The sequence below is a fragment of the Oreochromis niloticus genome, linkage group LG9 (genome assembly GCF_001858045.2).
Source record: "Oreochromis niloticus isolate F11D_XX linkage group LG9, O_niloticus_UMD_NMBU, whole genome shotgun sequence".
Classification (NCBI taxonomy): domain Eukaryota; kingdom Metazoa; phylum Chordata; class Actinopteri; order Cichliformes; family Cichlidae; genus Oreochromis; species Oreochromis niloticus.
The window spans coordinates 24,885,146-24,909,629 of NC_031974.2; the positions used below are offsets into that span (position 1 = coordinate 24,885,146).

Below are 24,484 nucleotides of genomic sequence, written 5' to 3' on the forward strand. Positions count from 1 at the left end.
CAATAATATATTTATCCAACAGTTATTTTTTTCGTTTTATTTGATTCTGATGCCCTGTGTACATTAGTGAAGGCCTTATGGTTTCTTTTTCTGTCAGGGGCTGGGTCTGTGACCCAGCATTTTGAGTTTATTTTGCATTTTTGCTTTCTTATGTTATATTGAAATGAGGTGAAGTTCTTCTATTGTTGTTATTATTAGTTAAGGTTTAGTTGAGTTCTGGGCTAGTTATGTTTCATCTATGTCTACCTGGTCATGTGTCTTTTATGTTCTCTGTGTAGTCGGCAGTGTTGGGTAAGTTACTTTAAATTAGTAACTTAGTTACATTACTAGTTACTTCTCTAAAAAAGTAACTCAGTTACTTCAAGTTACTCGTTACTTTCAAAGTAACTAGTTACTAGGGAAAGTAACTTTGGTTTTACTCAGAATTCTCTTGTTAATGTGTTGCTTCTGTAACTGGATACCCAGCCAGACTGCCAGTCTTCTAGCTTGCTTACTTGCCACAAGTGCACTGTGCCACCTACCAATAGAAAGGAAAAAATCATGTGCACATTTCCACGAGAGAAATCCCACGCCTGGACCGTCGTTGACCGCCGCCATGATTCTATCCTGCTTTTTACATCCAACACAAAAACTGCAGTCGTGGTGCTTTTGATTGTACTCAGAACTTGGAAATTCTGCCTTCTGAATAGGAAGATGTAGGTAACACCAGACTGCAGATGAGCTGCATACAGAGCTGGACTGGGACAAAAAAATCGTCCCGGGCATTTTGACTAGAGACCGGCCCACCATTATAGGAAAAATCATAAAGCCTTTGAATGAAAATAAACACTGTTGTGACAGTGATGTACACTGTTCTGATGGTATATATGTATCAATCTATCAATTGTTTGTTGTAAGACTCAGGTAATTATTTTTTTAAAAGCGAGACATTTTAAATGAGAATAATAAAGAAAAGTATTTCCTTGTGCCCCCCTTTCCCTGTTAATGCCCTACATGGACCCCTGGCAAAACTTTGCTAGACCCGCCCCTGCACAGTTACCAGCTGTCAGCTACTTAGAAAAGGATCCTGGTGTTATTTGTCTCTCAGAAACAGTTCATAACTTCCCTTCAACTCATTCGTGTCACCTAAAAGGTAAACCTGTTTCTCCATCACCTGTTCAGCTCTGATGATTCAGTAAGGACATCTCCTGGTTTCATCTGCATGTTTCCCTCTCACCAGACAACCAAACCGACATCATGACCAGCAGCTTTTACAGCTGTGGCTCCAGCAAACATCAGCTGATACTAGAAATTAATATTAAATAAATTCTAACAACAGCTGATCAAGCTTAAACGTGCTGCTGTTGTTTAACGCGACATCCGCTGGTTTCCTCTTTCTGGCGCAAAGTGGGCGATAAATAAACAAGAGAGAAAAGCCGATCAGCTGATCATTGATCAGTTTCGTGATTGAAGTAGAAACGGGAGAGAATGAGAGAAGAAGAGGCAGCTGTGCAGCTTCAGCTTTGTGTCTTTTTCATTGTAGCTACAGTCCGGGACAAACTGTGTTCCTTTTCACCTCAGTACGAAACGCGTAATATTTTCTCTGAATACCAGACGATTCTGTTTTTTACGGGATGGTTGGCAACTCTAATAATTAACCGTATGAACAAAATAAAGTTCAACATCAGTAACATAGCACCCACCCAGCTGTATAGAAACTCCGTCATGCTAGCTAGCACGCAGTACGAAAATGTCAGCATACCGAAAATAAACTCCACCTAAACTTGGTTTATATCTGACTCAGATAGACTGCAGGTTACCTGAAGTTCAGTTCACCTGACACGCGGACCGGCGGCCGCTTCGGGTCTCTCCTCTTGCCTCCCTTTTCCTTCATCCACCTGCTGGCTTCCACCACTTGCTAATGTTATTGAATCTGTGGAAGCTCCGCGATATCCACCACACGAAGTAACGAGTAACGAGCCTATCTAAATCCCAGTAACGAGTAACGCGTTCCTGGTTTTGGCATAATAACTAGTTACCGTGCTCGTTACCACAATAATAACGTAGTTACTGTAACGCGTTACTTAATAACGCGTTAGTCCCAACACTGGTAGTCGGTCTCGTCTTCTGTGTTTTACTGTTATGTCCATGCCAGACCAGAAGTAAATTTTCTGGGGTGAAGTTGCTGTTCGCTTTGACCAGCTAAGACTACAGATTATAGATGAAGTCAAGAAAAGTAAAAAGAATCCTGTCCTGATTACAAAGCTGATGCACACCACTTTGGCCTTGCGATGCAAAGAGATTATCAGTGATTATCAGTAGGTCAGATCCTGGATTGCTGGCCTACTCTGAAATTGGAGTTTCAGGTAAGAATGTATATAGATGTATCTAACAAGATGTATTTTATATTGACTTCTGTTATCAGGCCTGTCTGAACAAGTTATGCCTTGTATGTATGTCTTGTAGTGTAAGGATTTTGATGTATTTTGCAAAGATTTGTAGACTAATTGAAACTTGTAAATGTAAATTTATCCTGTGTGTTCAGATCTGTGCATAATTCCACAGGATTACACACCTCTACCTGAAGAACTACTTTTATGCTGTGTTGGACCAACATGCTCCCCGGCTCCAGAGCTTAATCAGAAAGAAAGCTGCTCGTTCACACGTTCACAGCTAAAAATTCCAGCAGAGAGACCAGAGGGATCAACCGCTGTTCAAACTGTGAACTTGCAAATTTGTTTAGTATATTTTTTTGCTTTTTCCTCTCAATTCTTGCCGAGTTAGATGATTAATTTAGAAGGATTTTGTTTTGCATCATACTTCCACTGAATGCCCAGGGGATGCTGCTTTCTTATTGGGTGATCATCATCAACTCGGGACACAGCGATACATGCATCTTTGGATCTGGTTTGCTTTGTTCTCCAACCTTTCTCCTCCAAAGGATCAGAATAAAATCAGTATTAGCTCAGAGTAGGTTAGCAACTGTTGGGATTAAATAATTTGCAGTGCCTCAATAATGCTATGCTTTTTTTATTAATAAGTGTTATATAGTGTAGTATTAAGTGGACACAGCCCTGAAAAATAAAGGCATGAGACCATGTGTCCTTGGGGAGTAGAAAGCTGCAGACTCTCGCTCATGCTTGCCTGGGAAAATGCAGATAAGAGGGGACCATCTCTAGTGGAAAGTTAATGAGACACTGTTGTTTAGACTAGAATGTGAGAGATTCTGTAATAAAACTGTTAGGGGCACAGCACCATTTTGAGATCCGCGGTAGCGTGTCATGCAGGATGCAGCTCCCTTCTGGAAGTAATGTGAAAGAGTAATAAAGTGTTAAATGGTCTACTGAGCAGTGTTTTGTCTTCCATGGGATGCCTCTGAGGAATCAAAAGAACTCGGTGAAGTGTTGATATTTACACAACTTAAGTAGAATTAAAATGATTTGATTGTTATACTTATACACTCACCTCTTGCCAGTCTCCTCTGTCACTACAAAAAGGGGAGAGAGTCACTAATCCCATCAAAATCACCTGTCCTCTTTGACATCCCAGCACTGCCCCATGAGCTCACTGCACCCCTCCACTGCAGCAGACCATGCGTCACACATTTGATGAGTTAGGATGAGAATTTGTTGTTTTTACGCGAGCTGCATAAAAAAAAAAAAACACACTAAGAACACAATGGGCAAAGTATGTAAGAAACATTTTTGTAGTCCATCTTCGGTGTTTTTTAGTTCCCACACAGCAGATTCAGTTCACACTTCATCAGCATGGACATTAAGTTGGCAATCTTTTGTGAAATTGCTGCAGATTTTTTCAAGGCATGCCACTTTTGTCCTCCATTTTTCTTTCTTTTTTTTTTTGAAAATACAGTGTACACCATGCAGATACTATGTTTTTGGGTAATAGCTCTTTGGCAATTATTCTGTTGCTGTAAGAAAAAAAAATCCAATATATCTAAAATATTTTTAGATACAAATAAAAATCAAATGTCCTTATTTAGCAAATAAAATAAAACAAACACACGGACACTAAGGTCAGTCTCAAAAAATGCAGATCAGAACTGATAAGAACAAAGCAGAACAGACAAAGCCAAGGGAGGCGTACATGGAAGGGAACTACTGAGAGAATGAGGAATATGTTTGCATGTGAGTGGAGTGTCAGGTGAATCTAGAGGCAGGTGGGAGTGGCAGCATCTGAAGTGTCAGCAGAGTGCATGATGGGAACATAAAAAGCAGACTGACTGAATAAAGAACAACAGAAAACCAAAATTGTCATAGGCCTGTTTGCTTTGACATTACAACATCTAAACAGAAGTGTTTCACTCGCACTGCTGAAATCACACATTGATTTTTACATTGTCGTCTCTCCTCTGTAGCAGCCTGATCATTTGGTAAGAAAACATTCATACAGTTTATTAATTTTGTGCATTGCAATGGAAAAAAAGGCTTTATTTAATTTTTTTTATTTTTAGTTTTTGTAAGTGCTTTACAAAACGAGGCAAGTTCCTGTTTTTGTTTCTTATTTGTGTAATGATTCTTTTCTTCATGTTTTTCCAGGTGATGGGTTTTATGACAGACATCATGTTACTGAGTCTCCTCTTTATTCCAAGTGAGCCGTCTCATTTCAGTCATTTACTGTCTGACAGATCAGTGCAGATAGAGATACTTTACAAAGTCAAGTAGACTGAGGGTGTTGAAAGAACAAGAGATAAAAATCAAACCCATGACTCTTAAAGTCAGATTTTTCATCATGAATTTTCTCTTTATCTACATTTCTATATTTTCATGATATTCTGTTTTTTCAGGCACTTTGGCTGCTTGTCCTGATCCTACAAACCTGTTCATCACTGCACCAAAAGAGATGGAAGCTCTGAGTGGATCTTGTTTACAAATCCCATGTAACTTTAGTGATGCTGGAGCAGTAAAGTTTGACAGCACAAGACCCGTGTTTGGAGTGTGGATTAAAAATAATCATAGCTTTGGCAATAATCCAAACAATGTGATCTTCAACAGCAGTTTGACAGTTAACATCTATCCAATGAATATTACAGGAAACCTGACACAGAGAAACTGCACCACTCTGTTTTCCAATTTAACCACAAATTATACAAACGCATACTACTTCAGAATTGTGAACTTGGTGTTCAAGGCAACAGCTGTTTGTGATCCTCTTCAAATAACAATTAAAGGTAAGAAAGTTTCCTCTCATTTCTATAAACAATAAAGTATAATCAGCGGCAGCTTTTATTCAAAACAACTAAAAAATAAATGATGAACAAATGTAACAGAAATGAGCCCATTTAAGTGTTTTGTGTTTAGCTGGAAATTTGGAAAATTAAGATGGCTCAGGACAATAGTTAGTCTTCTGGGGTCTTTATTGTGAACAGTAAAAGTGGGAATCAGTAAAAAAAAAAAAAAAAACTGTAGTAAAGACAGTTTTTAACAATCTAGAATACAAACTGTAATACACACTGTTAACAAACACAGATATATTTACCAAATACTACCCAAACCTCTCAGAGTTCAATACCATGTTGTTCAGAAGAGCTTAAGGTGCTTGCAAAGCCCTTAAAAATGAACAAGCCTCGAGCAAAACTGCAAGAAAACAGAAAATAAAAAATAAAAGAGAAGAAATCCTGCATACAAAGAAAAAGTCACTGTTTAAAAGCATATTTATGATTTTTTTATGTTTAAATTGTCACGGTGGGGTGCGCCGGTGTGTAGATGAGGTAGACCCAAAAGCGGACACGGTGAAGACAGAACTAAGTTTCCAAAAATAAAGCGAGCCTTTATTGTGGCTGATGGCATGAGAACAACTCTAGAGACTCACTGAAACTGGGAAAAGTAAGGGGACTAAGAACACTGCGTAAACTAAAAGACAATGACACTGTGAAAAGACTATGAAATACTATGAACACAGAGTAACTAGGAATGCTATGAAACACAGTGAAACAATGAGGGAAAACTATGAAACCTGTGGCGAAGATAACAGATGACCTGACAAAGAACAGTAAGAGACAAAGGACTTAAATATACACATAAAGTGATCAGGAGGAGTGGAGACACATGAGGAAACAGCTGACTAGGATGAACATAATGATGCACAGGAAATGTAAACCAAAAACACAAAGACATGTGTTGTGTATTTTGGGTTATAACAGGACCCGTAGCGGTCATGCACCAGGTGCATTATGGGAAATGCTGTTGTTGTTGTTCGGACTAGCTATGTGCTGGAAGTTATGCCGCAATCAATAAATACTTGAAGTTACGTCGTGGTCGAGAATCATTGTTATACTAGTAACACGCCGTGAAGATATAACAAAAAGTGGCGACGAGGACGACTGGACCGGCGCTGCAGTCCGCGACAATATGGAGTTTTGCCCTGTTTTTTTTCCTGCCGATGCCTCGAGCTGACCCGGTGTTAGACGGCGCGGTGTGAGGGTGAGACACCCGGTGTGCGGCGGTGGATGCCGATTTTTTCAGCGAAACGGGGAGGAGTGAACAGCGGAAAAGACGATGAAGGAAAACTCCGTGAGTGACACGGGGAAAAAAGACGTTACGAAAAGGAACAGTTGTGAGGGGAAGAGTGCCATTCAACCAGGAGCCGAGTAATGGCTGGAGTTATTGGCTCTATCGGTGCCTTCGACGACAGCATGGAGCAATGGAGCTCATATACGGAGCGTTTTGGATATTTCGTTGCGGCTAATGGCATACAGGATGATAAATTGGTGCCCATTTCTTTGAGTGTGATAGGCCCAAAGACTTTTAACCTGTTAAGGAGCCTGCTGCAGCCAGCAAAGCCAGGCAATAAAAGTTTCACAGAGATTGTGGACACGCTGACCAAGCATTTTTCGCCCAAGCCCCTCGTGATCGCTGAACGGTTCAGGTTTCACAAGCGAAACCAAGAAGAGGGTGAGTCTGTCACAATGTTCGTTGCATTGTTACGCAAATTAGCTGAACACTGTGAGTTTAAAGATGTTTTAAATGACACATTAAGAGACAGACTCGTGTGTGGATTAAGGAATGAAGCTGCACAGAAGAAATTACTCACGGAAAGTGACTTGACTCTTGAGAAGGCAATTAATATCAGTGTGACCATGGAAATGGCGTCGAAAGAAGCCCATGCTCTGCATGCTACAGACAGAGTACACAAACTTGACAGTGGTGAAGCAAATGCACAAGGACCATGTTTCCGCTGTGGCAAGTTAGGACACCTTGCTAGTGATTGCTGGTGCAAGGAAATGGATTGCAACAACTGTGGGAAAAAAGGCCATGTAGCACGGGCATGCAGGAACAAAAAGAGCAAGGATAAGGGCTCAAAGACTGGAAATAAAAGAGGCACTGCAAAATTCAAAAAGGAAAGACATGTTCGCAGAGTTAAGCTTCATGAGGACAGAGCAAGTGATTCCTCAGATGAAGAAGTGTTGTCTGCAATAAATACTGTGCGAATACTGAATGTGGATGAAACCTCAGACGGCTTTTGGGTCAAGCCCAAACTGGAAGGACATGTTGTAAAAATGCAGATTGACACAGGTTCAAAAGCATCATTAGTGTCATATAATGTCTACAGGAAGTGTCTGAAGCACCTTCCACTCAAACCCTCCGACACAGTATTTAAAGGATATACTGGACATCGAGTGCCTATGAAAGGAATGACAGAGGTGACTGTTCAATGCAATGACCAAACTGCTAAGCTGCCTGTGTATGTTACGCAGAAGAACTGCCCTGCTATAATGGGACGTGTGTGGCTCAAAGCAATCAGACTCAACTGGCAAGAAGTGAGAAAGCTGTCGCATGGTTCCTCTCAGCTGCAGGCCATACTGGGAAAGCACAAAGAGGTTTTTCGTGAGGAACTGGGCAGCATGAAAAAAATTACAGTGAAGCTGCATCTCAAACCTGACAGCAAGCCAGTCTTTATGAAGGCTAGACCTGTGCCGTACGCCATTCGGCCCAAGGTGGAGTCTAACTTAGACGCATTGGTCAAGAATGGTGTTCTGGAGCCGGTTACAACCAGCGAGTGGGCCACGCCTATCGTCCCAGTTCCTAAAAAGGACGGAGGAATCCGGATCTGCGGAGACTTCAAGGTATCCATGAATCCTGTATTAACTGCAGAGCAGTATCCCCTCCCTCTGATTGATGACTTATTTGCTGGTCTGAGTGGGGGACAAAAGTTCAGCAAAATAGATCTCAACCAGGCTTACCTGCAAATGCACGTTGAAGAGCAGTCACGTGAAATGTTGACTATCAACACACATAAGGGACTTTTCAGATACTGCAGGTTGCCTTTTGGCATCACATCAGCTCCAGCATTGTTTCAGCGAGCGATTGATCAAATCCTGAGCGGATTACCTGGTGTGCAGTGTTACTTGGATGATATCCTGTGTACAGGAGCAGATGATGAAGAACATCTGCTCAACCTGGATGCGACCCTTCAGAGACTGAAGGAATACGGATTGAGAGTCCGTAAGGAGAAATGTGACTTTTTCCAGTCATCTGTGGAATATCTAGGGCACGTGATTGATGCAAATGGACTACACACGGCGCCTTCGAAGATCACAGCAATTATGGATGCACCCCCACCACAAAATGTCAGCCAGTTAAAGTCTTTCTTAGGACTGTTGAACTACTATGGACGGTTCATACCCAACTTGGCATCACTCCTGAAACCACTGCATAACCTGCTACGCAAGGAGGAAGCATGGAAGTGGACAGCAAGCTGTCAAGAGGCCTTTCAAAAGGCAAAGGATTCATTGACTGCATCTGAGGTGCTAACCCACTTCAATCCTAAGTTCCCAATTCAGCTTGCCTGTGATGCTTCTCCCTATGGGGTAGGGGCAGTGATTTCCCACATTCTCCCAAACGGTGAAGAAAGGCCAACTGCATTCGCATCAAGGACATTAAACACGGCAGAGACAAACTATGCTCAGCTGGAACGAGAGGCTCTGAGCATTGTATTTGGTGTTCGGAAATTTCACCAGTACTTGTACGGTAGGAAGTTTACACTGTTAACTGACCATAGACCTCTCACAACCATCCTGGGACCCTACACGGGAATTCCATCTCTTGCTGCTTCTCGTCTCCAGAGGTGGACGTTGATATTGTCAGGACATTCTTATGACATCAAATATCGCAAATCGGAGTCTCATTGCAATGCAGATGGGTTGTCCAGGTTACCTCTCCCTGTTAGAAAACCCGTCTCTGACACTGTTGAGATCCTCTACTTCAGGGAGGTAGAGACAGCACCTGTTTCGGCTGTGCAGGTGAAAAAGGCGTCCAGAAATGACCCTGTGTTGTCAGCAGTGATGGACTGGATCATTAAGGGTCTTCCTGCAGGTGAGGGTGTAGACTTGAAGGCCTTCCTTGGAAAGCGGGCGGAGCTTTCTGTTCAGGCGGGATGTTTGCTGTGGGGGAGGAGAGTCATTATTCCCCTGTCACTTCAAACAAAACTGTTGAAGCAACTTCATGCAGGACACAGTGGAATAGTGAGAATGAAGGAAATAGCGAGAAGCTATTTTTGGTGGCCAAATATGGACAAACAGATTGAGGAGATTGCTAAAAACTGTTCATCGTGTCATAAGGTCCGGAACAACCCACCACTTGCTCCTCTCCATCCCTGGGAGTTCCCACAGGAGCCATGGCATCGTGTGCACATTGACTTTGCAGGTCCATACAAGGACAAAATGTTTCTTGTAGCTGTTGATGCACACAGTAAATGGCCTGAAGTGACCATCATGAAATCAACCACCACTGAGAAGACCACAGAAGCACTAGGAGAAATGTTCAGTAGGTTTGGATCTCCTACACAGATAGTCTCTGACAATGGACCTCAACTGGTTTCACAGGAAATGGAGGCTTTCCTGCAGGCTAATGGAGTGCAGCACATTACATCAGCTCCATACCATCCTGCAACGAATGGTCTTGCAGAAAGGTTTGTTCAGACAATGAAACATGCACTGAAAACATCACAAGGCCAAGGAACACTGCATCAGAGACTGCACAAGTTTCTGCTTAGCTATCGGAACAGTCCACATGCAACCACAAGGACATCGCCTGCCAACGCAATGTTCAAGAGAGATCTGCGCACTACCTTTGATCTTTTGAAACCCTCAACTGTGAAGGACACTGTGCAAAAACAACAAGAGAAACAAATTATGTACAGGGGCCAACAGGTCAAGGACAGAGTCTTCAGCCCCGGTGAGTCAGTGCTGGCCAGGAACTACCGAGGAGCACACAAGTGGGTTCCTGCCACTGTCATCGCACAAACTGGACCAGTTTCATATACAGTACAGGTTGCCGATGGAGTGTGGAGAAGGCACGTGGATCAGCTACTACAGACCGCACCAGTGTCTGCAGAAAGGTCTTTCGAAGATCTTAAAAATGCACTCATCGACTCGTCAGTCCCTCCACACATGCAAGTAGAGAACTCCACCACATCAGGAAAAGTGGTTCCCACTGTAAATGAGACTGCAAGAGAGACTGAGACATCTTCAGTGACAGAAACAAAGGCTCCACAAAAGAGCACACAGACTGACGTTACCACAGACCGCCGATACCCCAACAGAGAGCGGCGGCCTCCTGTTCGTCTGAGTTATTAGATAGCACCTGACCCATGTGAACGGGGCAGAATAATCCCCATGGGTCATGGGGGAGGTTGGGGTAGTCTACCCTCACTCCCAAATTAGCAATTAAAAAGAGTTGTTGTTATAACCTTACAGTTAATAAAGGGAAGGGGAAAGGTGAAATGTTTGTGATGCTATTACTGTCATGTTCCAGTGAAGACAGACGTTTTTGAGTAGGTCACCTGTTTATTCCGTAGTACATCCTTTGTAAGAGGGGAGGAGATGTTGTGTATTTTGGGTTATAACAGGACCCGTAGCGGTCATGCACCAGGTGCATTATGGGAAATGCTGTTGTTGTTGTTCGGACTAGCTATGTGCTGGAAGTTATGCCGCAATCAATAAATACTTGACGTTACGTCGTGGTCGAGAATCATTGTTATACTAGTAACACGCCGTGAAGATATAACAACATGGAAACTGGACTTTCACAATAAACAGGAAAACATGACAAGACGGAGGCATGACACGAGCTTGACAACATTAACCAGGCAGGCAAGAAACATGACCAGTAACACCCAATAAACAACAAGGGGAACTTTAATACAGGGGAAGATGACACAAAGAAATTAAGAAACAAAGGACTAATGGCAACCTAGAAATTGACTGGATGAGCTAAACTGAAACTAGAACACAAATGAGTACAAAATGACACATTAACAACCCACATACTGGGTCACATGACCGAGTACCGTGACATAAATAGTCTGGTTTCCATGGAAACTTCACAAGTGACTGTTCAACAAACTAACGTCCTGACACAAATCTCTCTCTACATCCCTTCTCCAACATATCCTGCACTTACAGGGGACGTAAAAGAAAAAACCCTGTCTGTTAGTGATTAAAAATTAAAACGGTATTTGCATATTTGTCACTTCTGCATGTTTAAACTGAAATAATATTTTATGATAAGACAAAGACAACCTGACTGAATAAAAATTGCAGTTTTTGAATAGTGATTTTATTTTTAAGGAAAAATGTTATCCATACCTACCTGCCCCTGTGTTAATAACTAAATGTCTTGGCAGCAAGAACTGCAAGTGTTTTTGTTAGCTGGTAATGACTCATTCACAGTGCTATTGAAGAATTTTGGTTCCCTCTTCTTTGCTTAATAATTTTAATTCAGCTACATTTTCCAAGCATGAACAACTTGTTTAAAATCAAAGCATTACATTTAATTTTGAATTCAAGCCTCTTTGACTAGGCCGCTCCAAAACCTTCATTCAGTTTTTTTTTTTTTTTTTTTGAGTCTCAGACCATAACACAACCACCACCATCTTTTACTCAGGTTATCTTTGTCTAATATTAAAATGAGTTTTTATCTGAAACTTTTATGTATGACAAATATGCAGGATTTCAGGAAGGAGGAAAATACCACATTTTGTTTTTTTATCCATTGTTGTCACTGATCTCCATCTCTTTCTTGACTGTATGATCAGTGCACAAACTATGTTTGATGTGAAACCACAGATTCTCCTTGGAGGCCCAATATTACAATCTCCGGTGATCTGAAGGAGAAGGAGTCTGTCACTATAACCTGCTCAGCTCTCACTCCCTGTCCACACTCCCCTCCTCAACTCACCTGGAATCTCCAACAAGACTCTCACAACAAAATAGAGAAAAACACAGATGGAAGCTTTACAACTAAAATCCAGCAGACCATCACTCTGTCAGACACACATGATGGAAAGAAGATCAACTGCTCTGCCAGATATCCTGTGAACCAAGGAAAAGACAACAAGACAGCAGAGACAGAAGAGACTCTCAGTGTTTCATGTAAGACAATCAGAGTTTGTTGCTGAACTGAATCCAATAGGACAACATGATCTATGGGATATTTATTTCTGTCTTTTACTTCTCCAGATGCTCCTAAAGACACCTCAGCATCCATCAGTCCATCAGGTTTGGTGTCAGCAGGCAGCTGGGTAAACCTGACCTGCTCCAGCAGAGCCAAACCTCCAGTCAGCAGCTTCACCTGGTTCAAGAAGAGCAGAGATGGAGCTGTGAAAGTATCTGAAGGAGAGATTTACAGCTTCAATGTAACAGATGGAGGAGTTTATTACTGTGTGGCCACTAATGATCTGGGTAATCAGACATCAGCAGAGATTCATGTGACTGTTAAAGGCAATGGTAAAGATGAAAGTATGTGTGTTATATGCTCCCATCATTTTTTAAAAACTTTTTTGAATCTGTTATATCTGTAATTGTTTTTTTTAATTACTTCAAGTAGTAACGAAGCACAGCCTGAATCAATAGGTCAACATAAAATCTTTTTTTTTTTGTTACTTCATGATTTCTGTTGATTGTGCTTCAACAGACAAACTGTGGCAACATATTGGCGTAATCATTGGGATCATTTTACTCTTAATCTTACTCTGCTTGATAATCTTTGTTTGGTAAGTATCACACATGAAAGTAGAAAACACATACTGTTAGTGTCAAAGATATTTTAGCTGCACATTAAAATATCTGTTTTCCAACAGATTAACTTTATTCACACTTATATTTAATAGAGTTAATTTAACAGCCTCTTGTGTCTTCCAGCTGGTTAAAATCGAAGCATCAAAGACAACAACAGACTCAGGTAAAGGAATTAAAACAAAACCAAAAAAATCTATCGGCAGGATAACTGACTGTTCTAGTGATTATTTACAGTAGCATCTTTGTCAGAGCAGTCTGATCATTTAATGTAACAAAAAAATAACTGACTCAGCTAAAAGACCTTTCTATTATTTTAATTCCATAGATTCAAATAAATGAAAAGCAGGTTGTTGAAGAACCAGGAAGTAAAACAGAGGAAGTTCAAGAAAACATCCATTATAGTGAGATTAACATTTCCACGCATGAAGCATCCTCTGACTCAGTACAGGACAGAGGACAGGAGCAGGATACAGTGTACGCACAGGTGAAAGTCACCAAGCCAGAAAACAACTTAACACAGAGTCCTCGTGTCCAGGAGGAACTCTACAGTGAGGTGAAGAAAATTTGAAATGTTGTGAAATGACATTACTTCAGCGTCGACATACACACATGGAGCTTTTCAGTGGGTCATTTTCACAGTTCAGTGATGTTAAACAAAGAAACAACACTCTGCAGCTTTTCATGTTCTGTTTTCATTTTTCTTGTGTTCATGAAAAATCTGAATAAACAGAAGTTTACTTCAAATTTACTTCAATAAGGAACTGGTTTCAGATGTCAGCTGATGCTGTTCTGTAAAACTGAAAATCAAAACCTACACATGCTGTAGCTTCTTTGTTTGAGTTTTTTTCTGCACCCTGCACTCAACAGTTGTGTCAAGCTCACGTGTCCCAGTCTACGCCTCTCCTTTATTTTGACATTCTCGTGTTTCATGTTCAGTGTGTTTAGTTTTGCTTCCCTTGTGTCATCATGTTTATTTGCATCGGCTGTTTCCACTTCGCCCATTACCCTTCCGTGTATTTAAGTCTTCTGTCTCCCTTTGTTTATCTTTTATTTGTCTCATGTCACTGGAATTCTCAAATCTCATCATGTTCATGTTTCTCAAGTCTAGTCCTAGTTCACCCAGTATAAGTGATAGTTTAGTTTTCAGCTTTGTTCGCCTTTTTGTTTGCCATTTGCTTTTGTATTTTTTCTTCAGCCTGAATAAACGGCTTGCTTTTTGTTAAAGAGAGGACAGCTGATGTCATTATGCATCAGACTGTTTATGTGAAATATTCCTGATATAGTTCTTTTAAGTCATCTTTTTCTTCTTTCAGCTGCTTTTGTTAGACCCTTTAGAGTCCCGACTGTTACCTCCACACTCCTGCGTTTATACTTTGACCCTGGCTCTCAACATGTTTCCCCTTTCCTTTTCCTTTGTCTTTGGACAACAGTGGTACAATTTCCACACGCACCATGTTGAACAATATCAACAGGGGGAGTTAATCTGGGTGATCTGCCATTGAAATATCATTCTTTATATCCACATTTTATTTTGCATAGAGTCTACGTTGGATGCTCTTCCTGATGCAACCCTCGCCATTTTGGACTAACACTAGGAGTAGAAGCACATGTGGCTGTGATATGGTTACATACAGTGTTGGTCAAGTTACTTGAAAAAAGTAATCAGTAACTAATTACTGATTACTTCCCCAAAAAAGTTACTTTACTGATTAATTATTTTCAAAAGTAATTAATTACTTAGTTACTTTTTAAAAACACGATTTACAACCTGAATAGGTGATAAAGCAATAGATCTTTCAGCCCAATTCTACTTTTTCTGCATAATCCATCATACAAAATGTAATCAAATGAAAAAGTCTCTTTTTAAAACTTGTTTTATTGGTTTTAATCTTTTAACTTTATGCATTAAGCAAAAATTAAATTATATGCAACATTCTCTGACTGGATTTTTATTACTATTAATGAAGGCTACTCGCCACCGAGCTCACGTTTGTTAGCTGGTGTTAGCTGTGGTTAGTTCATAGTCTGCAGACTCTTAGGCCGTTTCTCAGTTCTCAAGTACGCAAGTCTGTACTCCCGTTTTCGCTTGTCTGGACTTTGCAAGTTCACACAGGAGTCCAGATTTCCCCAGAACACAGCGCGCTCGTTCTACAACTGGAACAGCAGTGTACTTGATGACATCACAGTTCTGGAGTTTTTACTGCCATCGCCTCTTAATTTAACTGTTATTAATATTTGCAATACAAAATGGCACATGACATAAAAAAATTACACATGATGTAGTTGATTTCCTTGAGAAAAAAAAAAGATAATTTACGCATCATATGTTTTATAATATCTAATAAGCCTCATACAGTTAAGCACAATGATTACGTGACAGAAACACAAACTTAATCTCTCTTAATAAAAATAGTATACATGTATGCCTGAATAAAAAGAAACAGGTGAGATGTTTGAACAATTTTCTTTTTATTTTAGTAAACACTCAAGACCTACAATAGACAGCTGGGGTTTGGAAGAGAATTGAACAAATATTTAAAATATAATCTGATCAATTTTGGTGGAGCTTTGAGGATCTCCACGTATTAACATGCTGTTTTTAGACTTGATGGATAGCAATAACAACCTGCTAGCTGCAATCATGTGCAGTTTCACATGATTATTAACAGACAAAAAGAAAACATATTACTGATACAGAAATAGTTTACTATATGAGATTGCTGCAAAAAGTGCAGCCTTACCTAATCTCCACCCTACTGTTACTCATTTTATATTAAGATTTAAAAAGCTAGTTGGTATTGGTATGGTGAGTAGCCTTGAGTAATATTTATAAATCACACAGCAATAGTATATTCATGTAGTTGTAAAAACCATGACAATATAACAAGTAATCCAAAGTATTCAGAATACGTTTATCTAATTGAGTAACTTAATGGAATATTTTACAAAATACATTTTGGGCCATGTATTCTGTAATGGAATACATTTTAAAAATAACCTTCCCAACACTGCCTACTACAGCCCAATTTCTCCACCCAGATGCCACAGTGGTACAGATCTTGTTCCTCTGCCTCTGCCGGGCTCTCAGCCTGTATTCCAACTGCCTCAGCTTCCTCTGTATTACCTGCCCCTTTCTTCAATGAAACCCCATGATAGCTTTCTAAAATAACATTTTTAGAATCTAAAATATTTCTGATATTGGATATTAAAATGATATTCAGATTAAAATGGTAAATACATATATGGTGTTTTTTTCTGCCTGAGAAGACGAGACGAGAGACGAGATAAGACCAAAAAGAAGAATGTTCTAATTCTTTTTTCTTTCTTTAACTTGATCCTGATGGAAAGTTTCATCAGCAGGGAGAATTTATTAGGACCGCACTTACACTAATTAATGATGTGAGGACCGATGCCTGCAGTGATCAAAGTACAAGGTCACGAAGCTGGACTGCAAAGTGTGCATAGTTATACATGCAGTTCATTGTGTTTCTGTTGTTCTGTTGTTTAATGTAGCTCTGTAAGGAAATCCACAAGCCAGTAATAAACGTGACTTCACCACAAAGGATGAAACTTTAATGGAAAAAGGGACCTATAACTTATAATATAAAAAATGGTCCACTGTAAACCCTTTATATCAGTTTCTATCAAAGAAGTAAATTTCTCTCCATCACTTAATCTCAGACACAAAGTGCAAATCTCCCTCTTTCAGCTGCTCCCTTTGGGAGTTTCCAAGTGGATCATTTGCCTCCATTGCACCCTATCCCAAGCATCCTCCTCTGTCATACGTCACCTCTCAAGGCTCTCTTGAGAGGTGACTCTCCCCACTCTCATTACAGATCATATTGTCATCTGCAAATCAGTGGCAGATCAGTGAGTGTCTCTATATCAGCGGTCCCCAACCTTTTTTGCTCCACAGACTGGTATATGTCTGACAATATTTTCACAGACCGGCCTTTAGGTGTCGCAGATAAATACAACAAAATAAAACCAGTACCCTTACCAAAAAAGAAGATTTATTTGTAACACATGGGAAAAGACCCAGGGAAAACAAGTTAACGATAAAAAAGATTTAAAAAAAATAACGATAAAGATAAAAACCCTGAAAACCATAAATTTCACACCCAAGCCTCAACTCTCACGGCCCTGTACCAAAGGTCTCACGGGGGGTTGGGGACCGCTGATCTATATTATAAAGGATATAAAGAATAAAGGATATAATCAGAGAATAAGGATCAAGCTTGCATGTGAGGGGAGGGGAAGGTGAATCTAGAGACAGTCAGGTGGGAGTGGCAGTTTCTGAAGTGACAGCAGTGCATGATGGGAACATAAAAAGCAGACTGAGGTCGTGAGGCCATGTCTCAATATGGGTACTTGTGTGTACTTGCATTCTCGTGGACTTGTGATACGTCATCAGTTGCAGACCAAGTACTGTTCCAATTCAAAGGACGCATCAAGCCAAGTACGCTCAAAATTTCCGGATGTGGTCTTGCTCCTCCCGTTTTATTGAGCATGGATGGGTGGTGCAGTCTGGATCACAAAATAAACTTTTAAAAATATTTTCAGATGAGAATGTAGCTGTGTAAACTTCAAATATCTGCTCGATTTATCAAGATATCACATATTTGCAAAAGTGCTTCCAATGTCTGTTACCCACCAGCTCGATAGAAGACCGGGAGGTCAAGGCTCACTAGAGCTGGTGAGAACAGCGGACTCCCGGCACATCGTTATCAAACCCCCTGCGGTGTTTCAGTACCCAGGTTAAACATGATATATAAGTCTCTTAGATAACTTCTAAATGTTAATGTTTGGTTTATTTCAGTGTTTTATTTGTTCCTGAGTAAATCGTCTCACTTGGAGAGCTGTCAGTATATTTTAAACGGAATATTTAACCCGTCATATCCCGTGATGTAAAATGTGCTGTTCTTATTTAAACAGCTGACTATGAATTAAATCTAACATTAGAAATATTTACATTTAGGAGGAAACATTTTCCCAGGGAGCACGGGACAGCATGTTAATACATGGAGATCCTGAAGGCTGCTCCAAAAATAATCAGATTATATTATAAATATTTGTTCAGTTCTCTTCCAAACCCCAGCAGCTGGCTGTTGTAATTTTTGATTGTCTGCTAAAATAAAAATAAAAACGTTCTAACATCTCACCTGTTTGTTTTTATTCAAGCATACATATATACTATTTTTAATAATAGAGAGATTAAGCGTGTGTTTCAGTCATAGTGATTGTGCTTAACTATATGAAGCTTATTAGACATTATGAAAGACATGATATGTTAAAGCGAATTTCGCCAAAGTGCATAAGATACTTTTTTAAATTAGCTTTTTTTCTTAAAAAATCTACTACACCATGTGTAATTTTTTTTTCATGTCACATGTAAATATTAATCAGACATGTCAGTAAAAACTCCAGAGCTGTGATGTCATCAAGTACACTGCCGTTTCAATTGTAGAACGGTCACGCTGCGTTCTTGGGAAGTCTGGATTCCCCTGTGAACTTAGTCCAGACTAGCAAGAACGCAAGTACGGACCTACTTACTTGAGAACTGAGAAACGGCTTGAGTGAAGAAAGAGAGAAAATAACCAGAGCATCACAGGTCTGTTTGCTTTGATGTTACAACTGTCAGGGTTCCTGGGTCGGTGACCCAGTGTTTTCAGTTTTGTCACGTTTAGGTTATGTTTACATTATGTTGCTACATCTATGTTCTCACTTCCTGTTTTTCCTGTGTCAGCTCGTCTCTTGTGTTATTAGCCAGATTATGTTCAGCTGTGTACTCACCGGTCTCTCATTATCATCCTAATCAGTCTGTGTATTTAAGTCCTCTGTTTCCACTCGTTCACTGTTGTGTCATTGATGTTATGTTGTCGTTTCCGCCTGTGTTCAGTTCAGCCAGCCATTCAGTCTTTCAGTCAGTCAGTCCTTTCATTCCTGCCCTGTTCATCCACGCTTCATAATAAACCATCTTCAGTTCTTCACTATCCACGAGTCCCGCATTTGGGTCACTTCCTCGCCTCCACACGACACAACCCCTGACAACAACATCTAAAAATGAATAAATCTTGTTTACAAATCACATGTAACTCTATTGCTGCACCAGAACAGTTTAACAGCACAAGACCTGTGTTTGAAGTGTGAATTAATGTTAATGTATTTGCAAAAAAATGAAATAATTCTTCACAAATACAGAAACCTAAACCAAAAGCAAGGTACTACAAAAAAAGAACTCAAACCAGATCACTAAGAAACTGGGAAACAGAGAGCTCGAAAACTACGAGTAGCACAGAGGAAAAACACACAGCAAAGAGGACATCCATGAGGGTTAACGACATGACAAGGGACAGAGACAAACAGAGGGCTTAAATACAAAAGGAGGACAAGGTGAGGATGGGGGGAAAGGTGGGAACACAGATGGGACAAATCAGATGTAATGAGACAAGGGAAGCAACATGTCCGGAGTGGTAGAATATTTTACTGCTATTATTTGCTGCTATTTTTATAATCATCATTACCATTTCATTATTAATAGTGATGTTGCATTCAGATGCATTCAAATGTTCAAATATATTGGTATTATATAAGTCTTTATTACAGGGGCAGTTAGAACCACTTTAAACTGTTGAGTTGAATCTATAATTTTAAAGGCTTTTGAATGTTTTTATATTCTTACACTGGAGTCTTCGGAGGGGGAGAAATTGAGTTGCAGGCTGACAGGAAATGCCAGGCTTTTGCAGAAGTGAAACTGAAAGCCGAGCCTGAGTGTAAGCCAAGAGCAGGGTGTTTTATTATGCATTTATCGCTGATTAAGCTTTGAGTAGTTGTATTAGATTGAAACATTTGTTTTATACATTTTACATATAAGTCAAGATAGGCACACACAGGATGGCCTTAGCCTGGTTGCTTAAGCTGAGGTCAATTAAGGTGCAGCGTGTATGTACAGACATACACACATACACACACATAGTTTCAGTACATGCTGGCCTTCTGTCTAGTGGAAAGGTTACAAGGTCTAGCTGGGGAGCTGAGAGGTGAAACAAAGGGCAGCAGAAGCTGACACACATACACACACATACAGACACATATAGTGAGAGAGGTCATGACACGTACGCAGTACACAGCACGCACGCGCCCCCGCACGTGCACGCACACACATATTAGATAGACTCATTTATATAGGTAAGAGTTTATAACTGCAAAGTTTGGGTGCGTACGTGTTAGTCTGTTCCAGGAAGTACACCAGATGTCCCAGAGATAAGCGACAGCGAAGACGAGCTGAGGGGAAGCACCGAGCCGAAGACGATGTTCTTTTTTAAAACTGTGTTCAGAGTTAACAGAACATTTGGGGTTTTGGATTGACGTATGCTGTATTAAGTCTGCCTGGCAACAGAAAAGGGGGCTGTACTATCTTAACCCTATAAAGCCTTTGTCTGACTATTGTAAAGCAGTTCAATACTGAATCTACACAGTATTGGCTCCACATGTGTGTATTCATTAAAATGCCGTCTAAATTGCACACGGCCGGATCAGTGGTGGTTATTTTGGATTCCTCCTCAATATTTTGAACCTTAACAAACACTAGATACACTGCACACAAGACAGGGACTATCAAAACAAAACAGAAAGTATAACCCTTGATAGGTTTGTAGCATAAACCTATTCGCTGGAACGTTCAGGACAATTTGCTACACAGCAAAAACAAGACACAAGTAGGCAAAGTTCTTTGTAGTACTCATGCATGAGGGAGGCCTGCCTGGAGCCAAGTGTCGTTCCACCCACTTGACCTCCGTCAGACTCTCAGCCAGGTTCCCCATAGCACTCCTTTTATTGTGGTTACATGAATATGCATAGGTTCATTAACATATGACATCTTATATAGGTATGCATGTGAACAAAGAATACCCTGTGTGTGTGTGTGTGTGTGTGTGTGTATCTGTGTGTGTATGGGGTCAAGATGTAACCCCAGGAAGACTCCCCAAAGCTGGTGCCAGGAGTCTAGCGGTACATCTGAACAAAAGGCTCTTAGACTCGAACAGATATACGTGTGTTTGCTATACCATATATCAGCAGGAGAAGATACGACCTCTCCTAGGAGGTGTGTGATCTATGCCAGAACACTCTGAAGAGGAGTGAACGCACTCCCCTCTTCATGCTACACAGAGTTGTTACAGACCTCCTAGGATGAGACATTCTTTCAATCTACAAATGATTATATACTTCTAAGCATATATGAGTAAATATTTCTAAGCATAAATGACAATCACAATACAAATCTAACATTTCCCCCCTTTTGACAATTATGCTAGAAAAGTCCCCAGTTATGAATACCTCATGTCTGACAGTGTCAATGCAAACATTTTTATACTCAGCATATGTAAACGCACACAGTCTGACAAATATATTAGCAGTTATCCAATTTCTCATTGATCTCATACAATGGTAAACTGCATCTTACAAGTGAACAAATGAATTGTTAATGGTCAAAAGAGAAATTAACATTTTCAAGATCACTCCAGCTTGGTGGTGCTCCTCTGCAAGACATGTAAATCGCACGTCTCTCTGCAGAGTGGTTTAAGTTCTGCAGGGCGTCATAAATGTCTCTTCCAGTTGTTTCCCTCACTGTCCATAGGACCAGAGTCCAAATGTATGTAGAATAGTCATTCAAACATACCAGTTGAGTTTGTTGTTTGTCAACATGGGTCTCAGCTCTCGTGAAAGCTACAGATCTCTTCTGCACTCTAATTTTATGGCCTCTCTGCCAACCCCCATCAACTCACTTCAGGCCTCTTTGTCCTGTGGGGGATACATATCCTCCATTGTCCATCCTCTGCAGGAAAAACCCTCTGTGGAAAGGGTGCTGGATCCAGTTATCTTACTGCTGTTATGATCCCAGCAGTCTTCAGTGTGCCATCGTGTGCCCAGTATAGTGACACAGCATTAGGTGATGTTCATAGGAAACTGCTGTCATCACCACCATAGCTTCTGGCTCCTGTGCTTCTCACAGAATCATGATGCCATCCTCGAACTCCCTCTGCGCTGTCGGTGGAGCTTGGCATGCTCCCCTCATCCTTCAGGTGCCCGTCTGTTGTCCACAATCTCCTCTGTTGGCCTCTGGAAAGCCCCCTTGGCACAGCTCTCATTCCAACGCAGCTTCGTGGTCCTTGCTGTGGCTCCGAAATCTGATCCCATGGTGGGCCCCAAAAAGCTCGACCTTTGACCTCAACCACTGCCTGGACTGTCAGCTATGCCTGGAATGGGTTGCTTCTCACTGGCCTCAGAAGATTTCTCAGGAGATTCCTTTCAGCAATACTTTAATTGCTGCATCTGTATTTCCTTTCTAGGAGGAAAAACTCCTATTTGGAGAGCATGTAAAGCATCATCAAACCACATTCTTTAGTTCAGTGAGCTTCATCTATGGACCATCAAAGCCTCATCTGAACACAGACGCACCACTTTGCATAGGTTTAATACCCGTTGACTAACTGTTAATCACACAAATCACTGCAACAATCTTAAAAAACATAGTTTAGAAAACATAGAAAACATAGTTTCATGTAATTCTTGTAATTCTGGACCCCTCCTCTTGACGCATGGACACTCCCATGAGTCAACTCATCAAACCCAGGTTCCTGTCTGAAAGGAAAAGGTTAGCTAGATCATGTCCCAGGCAACATCAGGGCGTCTCCCCCTCTGGAACAGCACCACCCCGGACCTATAACCCTGCAATAAAAGCTGTTAGTGTGTTTTGCATAATAAGTTTGCTTCACATCTGGCTCCGCCTGGAGCCATCATACACACCATCATGGCCTGGAAAACAAGATCTGGAAGTGAAATCAAACTTCCCACTTATAAACAATTTTATCATTAGAGTAATAAAGCATTCAGCATCAACAGGACAAGTACCATGTGCAGGTTTTCTCAAATCAGTAAACTACAATTATTGCCATAATTTGCCTCAGACATGGATCATCCCATGTACTCAGTTAACATTAGTGTAATCGGTGACTTCCCTTAAGCAAAGTCACTCCATGTATTTAACACTAGGAGCTCAGTAGTGGCCAGCTAATGAGCCCCATATCAAACTATTCCACAGATACTGCATCTCTTAGTTGCTTTCTCATGTTACTTGTCCATCTCTGCTGAATTCTCTACATGCACTCTTAGACAAACAAACATTAACAACACATATGGACAATCCTGGTGGTCAGACGCAGGTCGACAGGTTCCAGAGGTGCTGTAAAAGGTCATAAGGTTAAGCCTGCTCAAAAGGAATGACACTGGTTTCAACACAGGATGTGTTTCACACTATTTTCACTTCTTCCCTGTAATAGTCAACATTTTCCCAAGCACACAGTGTAATAGCATAATCAACATATAACCTGTAAACACAATTCCCTTCACTCATAAACCCAGTAATCCTGTAGTAGAAAGAACATTAACCAGCCATCCTGGTATAAATCACATGATCAAATCACATGAAGAACTGTAATGCTGTAGAAAAGTTAGTGCTGCGCAGGTGTATACACACTTTCTCACAGTTACCTCTGTGAGCAACACAAGGTAGTGAATAACACCCCTGGTAGATGCACAGACACAGAAAGTGACATTTAAAAGGTTAAATCATCACGCAACCTCGAATGTTGTTGTCATCTTTCTGCTCCTGTAAAAAGAAACACACATAGATTCATCTGCACCTTTGTCAGGTGGGGGTTAACTTCGCACAGTGATGTCAGTCAGTCTGTCAGCTTCTGTCCGCTTTTACCAGTCAGTCAGTTTTATTTTCTCTCACTCATTCATTCATGCATTCATTCATTCTTTCTTTGCTGATAGTGGAAATTAACGTCGCATTTTCATTTCCACTTCTCAGCAAAATGACGTCATTTCAAAAAGAAAAGAAGAACTTTATATTGGATTATCTCGCTTAATCCTTTTTTGGGTAGGGACCTATTTTCTAATTGTCCCATATAAGTGGCTTTCTCCAGAGCCCATTGTAATCTTTTGGAGACACTCACTTACAACAATTTTCTTGACGACGTGTCGTATAGCGCTTCTGTTGTAATCGTGCAGATCTGCTCAAACAGAGGTCATCAAACAAAACTTTCAGTGCACTGTGAAAGTATCAAAATAAAAAGGCCTCGTTAAGTCATGACACATGCTCCTCATCTCAGGAGGGTAAATCATACCATTAGCATGGTTCATCATACCATCATACTAATTGGCAGGCTCAACTTCACAACAAAAGAAAAATCATCAGCTAGATAAACTCCAACCCAACCATTAGCCGCACAACACACAACATAAGCCTCATGTCTCATTAGCTATGAATTTTAATCCCCAGGACTGTACTTTTTACTCATTTAGGCCACAGATTTTATTTAGTTTTCCTTTTTCCCCGTCATCATAAAACATGTGACATGTTGTCATGCATTTCGCAAAAGACGTTTGTTATGTATTCAGAGT

The 24,484-nt window shown here is 40.6% G+C and overlaps 2 protein-coding genes across 2 annotated transcripts in view; both read left to right on the forward strand.

Annotated features, from left to right (window-relative positions):
- The window catches only part of LOC109203599 (sialic acid-binding Ig-like lectin 7), a 28,208-nt gene extending 13,513 nt beyond the window's left edge, over positions 1 to 14,695 (forward strand). The window contains exons 3-8 of the mRNA XM_019363217.2: positions 4,784 to 5,167; positions 12,065 to 12,370; positions 12,458 to 12,724; positions 12,912 to 12,990; positions 13,139 to 13,178; positions 13,341 to 14,695. Coding sequence (XP_019218762.1) covers positions 4,784 to 5,167; positions 12,065 to 12,370; positions 12,458 to 12,724; positions 12,912 to 12,990; positions 13,139 to 13,178; positions 13,341 to 13,583 — 1,319 coding nt within the window. The 3' untranslated portion in view covers positions 13,584 to 14,695. The remainder of the gene's footprint in view (positions 1 to 4,783; positions 5,168 to 12,064; positions 12,371 to 12,457; positions 12,725 to 12,911; positions 12,991 to 13,138; positions 13,179 to 13,340) is intronic.
- Positions 9,113 to 10,924, forward strand: LOC112847805 (uncharacterized protein K02A2.6-like). Its single transcript, XM_025910240.1, has one exon. The coding sequence runs from the start codon at positions 9,281 to 9,283 to the stop codon at positions 10,571 to 10,573; it is 1,293 nt and encodes a 430-aa protein (XP_025766025.1). The 5' UTR covers positions 9,113 to 9,280; the 3' UTR covers positions 10,574 to 10,924.
- Positions 14,696 to 24,484: the final 9,789 nt, after the last annotated feature.

Coding starts and splice junctions, on each gene's coding strand:
- LOC112847805 (XM_025910240.1), top strand. CDS start 9,281: ATGGACTGGATCATTAAGGGTCTTCCTGCAGGTGAGGGTGTAGACTTG.